This window comes from Fukomys damarensis, unplaced genomic scaffold, assembly GCF_012274545.1.
Source record: "Fukomys damarensis isolate Sample0158 unplaced genomic scaffold, DMR_v1.0_HiC HiC_scaffold_35, whole genome shotgun sequence".
NCBI lineage: Eukaryota > Metazoa > Chordata > Mammalia > Rodentia > Bathyergidae > Fukomys > Fukomys damarensis.
The window spans coordinates 28352133-28360090 of NW_022900947.1; the positions used below are offsets into that span (position 1 = coordinate 28352133).

The 7958-nt window shown below is 41.3% G+C and overlaps 1 protein-coding gene across 1 annotated transcript in view; it reads left to right on the forward strand.

Annotated features, from left to right (window-relative positions):
• Nwd2 (NACHT and WD repeat domain containing 2) overlaps positions 1-6954 on the forward strand; it is a 175101-nt gene extending 168147 nt beyond the window's left edge. The window contains exon 10 of the mRNA XM_010613704.3: positions 868-6954. Within this exon, the coding sequence (XP_010612006.2) occupies positions 868-4800 (3933 nt within the window). The 3' untranslated portion in view covers positions 4801-6954. The remainder of the gene's footprint in view (positions 1-867) is intronic.
• Positions 6955-7958: the final 1004 nt, after the last annotated feature.

Here is a 7958-nt window from a genome sequence, read left to right on the forward strand (position 1 = left end):
TTTTTTTTTTGTTTGTTCATTTTTTTTTTTGTTTTTGTTTTTGTTTTTTGGGGTTTTTTTATACCAAGGCTCAAACGCGGGTCTTTGTGCTTGCACGGCAGACGGCAGAACCACTGAGCTAAATCCCCGGCCCTCCCCTTTTATTAAAGAAAGCTGTAATCACATCTGCCCTTCAGAGAGATAATAGGAGGAAAGATGTCTTCATGCTTACACGGCAACCCATTGTTACAAGTCATCCCATCTAAAAAAAAATCTTAACCAGCACTGTGAAGATTTTTATGAGAAAAATAATAATCATAATTATGACTAGCACCACAAAAATGCCTCTGAATTATAAAAATTATATTAACTATACTTTTAATACTGAATATTTTTGTATTCTGATTAACTAGAAAATTGATCAGCTATGTATGGCATCATGGGCTCCTGATTAATGAAAATATTTAACTCAATATAACTTGTAAATCATTACTTAATTCAGTCATTAAGCAAATGCTAAATGCCTATGTTCCAATGACTGGACTAAGAAATAGAGATTTGAAGATGAAAAATGACCACATTAGATATTCACATTTACAGATTTACAGAATACTTTCCAATTTCTAGACAATAAGCTAAATGTTTCCTTACATTCAAGTAATACTCGTTACTATTTTACTACCTGAAGTTGTCACCTGTAGTTTTTGGTGCACAAGCTTTGTGATGCCTCTTTGGCTTTCCTAGAGGGTCTTTCTGTTTCTCAGTTTGTGGCTGCTTTCTGCATAATAGCTGTTACCAGAAGTCTGTGGACCACTCTGTAAAGAGAAATTTTGGATTATGACCTCGTGAATTAACAGCCCTTTTCTAAACTCCACTTGTATGTTTTAGGCTTATGGCTGGCTGCATGAAGACACAGGACCAGAATCTGACCCAGTAGTAGTCGTGAGATTTCTCGGAACAACAGACATAAGTACTGACCTTAGAACTCTCCTTCTAAGTGTTTGTGAGCAATTGGCAGTTAACTACCGGTGTCTGGTTCAAAGCTACCCTAAGAAGATCCATGACCTCCGTGACTTATTTATAAACCTTTTGAATGAGTCTTCACTGCAGAGACCTCTGGTAATAATATTCGATGCCCTGGAGCAGCTCTCAGAGAATGATGATGCCAGGAAGCTATGGTGGCTCCCAGCTTACCTTCCTCGCTTCGTGCGGATAGTCCTCTCCACACTGCCCAACAAACACGGGATCCTACAGAAACTCAGGTGCCTTAGCCATGAAGAAGACAACTACATTGAGCTGATTCCCCGGGACAGGAAGATGTGCAGCCAGGTCCTCAAACACCAGCTGCTGCGTGTCAAAAGGAAGGTCACATCAGGCCAGCAGATTTATGTGAACAACGCACTCTCCAAGTGCATGCTGCCGATGTTTGTGAACCTGACCTTCAGGGAGGTGAGACATTGGCGATCTCACAAAGATGTCGATGAATCCTCCCTTTGTGTCACCGTTCATGAAAGTATAGAGCACTTGTTCTGGTCCCTGGAGAAGAAGTGTGGTCAGAAACTGGTCTCCAGGGCTCTTGGTTACATCACCATGGCCAAAATGGGTTTGAGTGAAATGGAGCTGGAGGATGTGTTAGCCCTAGACAATAGTGTCATGAAGGAGCTCAATGAAAACAACAAGCCCAGCAATCCCCTGCGAGTACCTTATCTGTACATCGCAAGGCTCAAAGAGGGTCTCACCGGATACTTAATAGAAAGACATGTGAAGAACGTCACCCTCCTGGTCTGGGCCAACAGACACTTGCAGCTCATAGCACAGAAGCTGTATCTGCAGCATGACAGTGACCTGCGAGAAATGCACACCATCCTGGCAGATTATTTTCTGGGGGCCTGGTCAGGGGGGAGGAGGAAAGCTTTCTGCCTTGAAGAAGCCTATTTGAATGGCTGCCTTGACTTGGAAAGTAGAAGCCTACTTGAGGAAGAAAAGCACTTCATGGAACAGGCCTCCTTTGACAGGCAGGCCCCAGACCAGCCCTGGGTTTTCCAATGCAATCCACTGGAGCCCGAAATCTTTTTTGTCAATCACCGGAAAATGTCTGAGCTTTTGCACCACCTGACAAGGTGTGGAAAAACCGATGACCTGCTTTATGGCATCATCATGAACTTCAGCTGGCTTTATACCATGATCAAAATTGGCCAGTTTGACAAAGTGCTTTCAGACATTGAGTTGGCTTATAATTATTCGCAAGAGAAGGAGCTGAAGTTCCTGGCCAGCACCCTCCGCAGCATCAAAAACAAGGTCATTGCATTTCCAGGCTCCCTGTCAGCAGAGCTGCAGCAAAGACTGCTGCCTGTTGTAAGTTCCCTGCCTAAACTTAGACACCTTCTTTTAGAATGTGACAAAGACGGGCCTAAGTATTGCTCCATTGTGCCACTGCATTCATCCATGGATGTGACGTACAGTCCCGAGCGTCTTCCCCTGTCATCCAGTCACCTGCATGTCACGGAGATTCTGCCCACCTGTAACCCTAGTACTGTCCTCACAGCTTTAGAAAATGGTTCCATCAGCACATGGGATGTAGAAACTCGCCAACTCCTCAGGCAGATTACTACAGCCCAGTCTGTCATCCTAGGCATGAAGCTCACAAGTGACGAAAAGTACCTTGTGGTGGCTACAACAAATAACACCTTGTTGATTTATGACAATGTCAATTCTTGTCTCCTTTCTGAAGTAGAAATCAAAGGGACCAAGCATGGAAGCAGCTCTACTTACATCAATGGATTTACACTGTCTGTCAACCACGCCCTTGCATGGCTCGAGGCCAGCAAAGATGTCACTGTCATTGATCTGCTCTATGGATGGCCCCTTTACCAGTTCCACTGCTGGTACGAAGTGACCTGTGTCCAGTGCTCTCTGGATGGGGTGTATGCTTTCTGTGGACAGTACCTGAACACTACCACCATATTTCATTTAGGGAGTGGAGAAAAGTTATGTACGGTAACATCTGAGTTTTCAGGTGGGTTTGTGAAGTTTCTTCTTATTTTGGACACAGCTCAGGAGATGGTAATGGTAGATAGTGAGGGAAGTCTTTCAGTTTGGAATACCGAGGACATTTCTAATCCCCAGCTGACTGATGACTTTGACTGCCGAAGAGAAGACAGCGAGGTGGTTACCATTGAACTTTCAGAGGACCAAAGTGCAATTCTAATCTGTAAGGCTCTCAGCATTGAGCTCCTGGATACTGGCATGTGGAAGGTGGCTGAAAAGTTCAGAGCCAAGCACAATGAACGCTTTATATCTGCTGTGCTATCAAAAAATGGAGACTGCATCATTGCTACCATGGAGAATACCCAAGCCATGTTTTTCTGGAGGCGGGACACAGGACAATGCATGGCAAGCCTACAGGAAATCTCAGGGACTATAGTTAAGTTGGTGAAATCCAGTCACCACAACATGTTACTGTCTTTATCAACTAGTGGTGTTCTTTCTATTTGGGATATAGATATAATCACAGCTATGTCCAACATAGATAAGACTGGAAAACCCATCCAAAGCCTGGTGCTGCCTGCCAGAGGGGAAATAATTTACTCACTAGATGGTTCTGATTGTGTTCATAAGTGGAACTTCAGCAGTGGGTTCATAGAAGCAGTATTTAAGCATGAAGGAATAGTTGAACACTGCGTGTTAACATCTGCTGGAGACATAATGGTGACAGCAGATGACAAAAGCAGCCAGTACGTCTGGCACACCAACAGTGGGGAAAACCTCTTCAGAATCAATGGACAGAGAATCTCTCAGCTGCTGATTACACACAATGACCAGTTTGTGGTTTCCCTCTGTGAGGAAAATGCCTCCAGGGTTTGGAGACTAGCCACAGGCCACAGGGTCTGCAACATCTTAACCACTTTGCAGAATGCCTTCATTACCTCGGCAAACACCTTCGTGGTAGGAATGACTAAAAGCAAAGTGCTGGCCGTCAGTCTTTGGACAGGAAGTATCACCAAGAAATTTTGCTGTGAAGATGGTACCACCATTGTGAATTTTAAATTGATCCCTGACTGTCCCGACATCATCGTGTTTATCACATCAGCGGAGACTGTGAACATCTGGAACCTGACAGATGAGGTGATCTGTCGACGTGTGCAACTTCCAAACAACTTTTTGAAAAATCTAGAGGATTTTGAGATTTCTCCCAATGGAAAGCTAGGCATTATATCCAGGGGAGATGAAAACATCAATGTACTGGATTTGCACAGTGGTAAATTACGGGTGGTTCACGCCTCTGGGGTCATCTGGCGGCAGAGGTTGTCTCGTGATGGTCGCTACCTGGTATACATTTGTTTCCGAAATGGAGAGGAGGACGACGAAAATGGTGCAATGTCCAGCTTAATCGTAATGAGGCTGGCAGATGGCAAAAATATCGGTGCTTGTTCCCTGTACAAAACACCAACTTTCCTTGTGCTCTCTCAGAGGCACCTGAACATCATTGTGGGATTTGACGATGGGAGTATAGGGATATACACAGTAGTGGACCGCGTAGACGCTACACTGAAAATTAAGATCGCCACTTCAAACAGCAGACAGATTTTCAACAGTGCGACCCAGACCTCCAGGCCAAAGTCTAGCAGTTACTGTTTTAAAGTGTCTGTGGATTGCTTATGGAGAGAGTCCACCGAGGTCTTTGCAAGAGACAGCCCTATCACAGTGAGTGACTCTTCAGAGTCCAATGAAGCAACGCCCTCAAAGAAACACAACTCTTGCTATGACAGGGTATGCTCTGCCCTAGAATTCAGGGGCCACAGCTGCACCCCTGATAACTGACAAAATGTCTATCCTAATCAGTGGAAGCACACAATCCACATACCTAAGGAAAAAATAAAGTATGTCTTCTGGATCACAAACTGATAAAGTACTCGTTTGTTTAAAGGACAGCAAAGATGCTGAATTGCAGTGTTTTGTTAACATCTTCATGAAACAGAAATGGGAGATGAGTCTTGAGTGCCATCTTTCTGTGTGGGAACTTTTAGAAGTGGTGTGTAATATTTCACCTGGAAGAGAGAGGATAAAAGTTTTAAAATTAGCTGTGTGATAAGAAGCAGTGTACTTGAGTTTCTTAGTTCATGTGAGAGAGGCTACAGTTACATGTAGACTATTTGGACTGGAATTAGTTCTGCAAAAAACAGTTGAAATCGTGGAAATAAAGAGCTGCTTGACTCCAAATGATTGTGTAATAAGTTAAAACACAGCCTTAATCTCTCTTTACATTTCCTGATCCTGACAACTGTGTAAACCTAGTCTGCAGAGGAAAGGTCTAACGGTGCAAAACCATGTAACAAAAATGCCAAGGTATATTCCCAGGTTCCCAAGAGACACGACGCGAAATGTAAGACTGTGAACTGGACTGGGACAAGAGCTAACTACCGCTATCACTGGGCTACTGAACATGGAGAGTCAGTCTTCACTAAAATACAGTTGCAACAATTGCATGCAAGGGTTTATTATTATGTATAATGGAATATATGATTTTTAAACTCTTTGTTTCTGGGGCTGCAGAAGAACACATTTAATAAAAACAATTTTTTCACATCTTTTTTTAAATGCATATTTGTGCTGAGTGTAAAGAAGAATTACAGAATGGGCATTACAAATTTGGTCAAAACACTTGGTCATTCCAATCATTGTACTAACAAAAAGCCCTGTACTATTTAGTCAGTTGTATGGAAGCATAAATTATTTCCTAAATCCCTGCAGTATCTCTTAATAGAAAGCAAGCTTTCTTAACATGCCATCTCAGAAATACTGATGACATTTGCCTTACTCTCATCCCTCTTCTTACCTGTGTAAAATGCAGATAGATAACCAAATACTCTGGGACAAACTGAATATGCCTGTCTTTGTGCTAAAATATTCCATAAATCTTAAGGATGTCCAAAGGTTCTTTATCGTCCCTGTTTGTAATCCCTTTCTTACTTCTCTATACCGTATTATGCCTCCTTATCTGTTACACTTCCAGGCTGAGGACTCTTCTGAGACTTTTATAGTCTTACCCGCTTCAAGCAGAAGCTGTGAAATGATGTCAGATAATTTTAAACCTATTTCATCTATTTAAAAGAAAATATTACAACTCAGAAAGTGAACGTGATCTTCTTCCTTTAGTATTTTCTACATGGCAGGTCCTTGGATAACTTTTCACGGAGGTTTGTAGTTGTGGTTTGGTTTGGTTTTCTTTGAAAGTGGCATCACTTTAACAAGAAATATTAAGGAACTGTTCTCAGTCCAATTCTGCCATGAACGCATATGTCCCTAGCCAGCTCTTTAACTTCACCAGTGTATTGTTTTTGTGAACTGCAAAATACAGGTAGTGATAGGTTCTGCTATAACCCTGTTAGGGATATTTGGGATAATGTGAGTAAAACATATAATGACCTTTGTGATGTTGATGCTAATGGGAAAACAAAGTGATATAACATATAGAGAATCCAAATCAATTGTACTTCATCCTAGAAAGCAGTTTAATGTGTAACTATTCAAAGATGTGATTCAGATATAAACACCCCACAGCATAGTAAAAGACTTTTCTCAATATGTTCCTCCTGGTTTAGCTATCTGCCAGTGGGGTGGTTGCCTCGAGAGGGCTATGTATGGATCACCCTGAGAGGATTGTATGAGTCAACTCTTTTTAGCTCTTCAGGCAACACATTCTTATTCCTATTGTTATCAGTTGGACCTCCATGCCATACATTTCTAAGAATTAAATTCCTAGTTGGATTAAATGTAGTGTGTGAATGTTCTGTGTAAAAGCCAATAGAATATAACAAGTGACTTGAATGATTTTTTCCTAACTTGTTTGCAACTGATAGCTCATATTGAATGTTTTTATGTAAACTTTGTATTGTTGGGAAGAATTACCCAATCAGAGATTTATATTTTCATAAATGTTACATTTAGTTAAATTTTGTTACAGAGTTGTTACACTAGAAAATTATTTCAGTCTTCAAACAATATACAGTCTTGTGTATGTATTGTTTGTATGAATAAAAGATAAACCACTTACATCTGTGTGCTGTTGGCTTCCCCCCACCCATCTTTGGCAAAAGTAGAGACCTTAGTAGCAGAAGTAATTATTCACACTCATTGAATGTTTACAGAAGCATGAGACACTGTCCCTAGAGTTTTGCACGTACTAAGCTCTGCAATCTTCAGAATAGCCATTTGAGATGGGTACTATTATTATTCTGGTTTTACAGATGAGGAAAGCTAGACACCTATGCCAGGGAACAGAGCTGAACAAGATTTCAGTGTACTATCAATGTCTTTTTATTAGCTTTCTGAAGGTCCATCGAAATATAGAATTTAGTACCCAGGAGGCACTTCCAGACAATGACCTGTAAGGTATTTTCTAACTTGCAGATGAGAGACTGTCCTGGTTTCTTGATGATCACTGAACGTTGCTACCAACACCCAGGATTTTCATGTATACAAAAATAACTGATGGATCTCTCAGTAACTATTTTCTCATGCATTTTACCAGGAACACAAAGGTAAATAAAATATGCCTTCTAGTGTTTCAGATATAACAGAAAAACAAGAAACTCACTGTCTATGCTCAAGGCTCATTTGCTTCCCTTTAGAGTTGAAGACGGGAGAGGAAAAGATCATGACCAAGAAGTCCTGTTCATAAACATCCTACAGGTGTGAGAGCAGGACTAAGAAAGACCTTCCCAGATTCACATTTTTAAACATCTTGGGTCTGAAGAATCCCATGGACGTGTATTTTATTATTTTTTAGTCAGGGCAGCATTGAAGAGCTTAAGTGATAAGTAGGCAGATGAAACTTTATAAAGAATCTAGTTGCAAAAAAAAGTCATTCTCAAGGAAATGTAAAATCAAAAGGTTAAGAGAAAGTTATCAGGTGTATTGCCTTCATCTACCTATGGCTAAAATCTGTTTAAAGTTCACCCCCTCAAACACACACACAC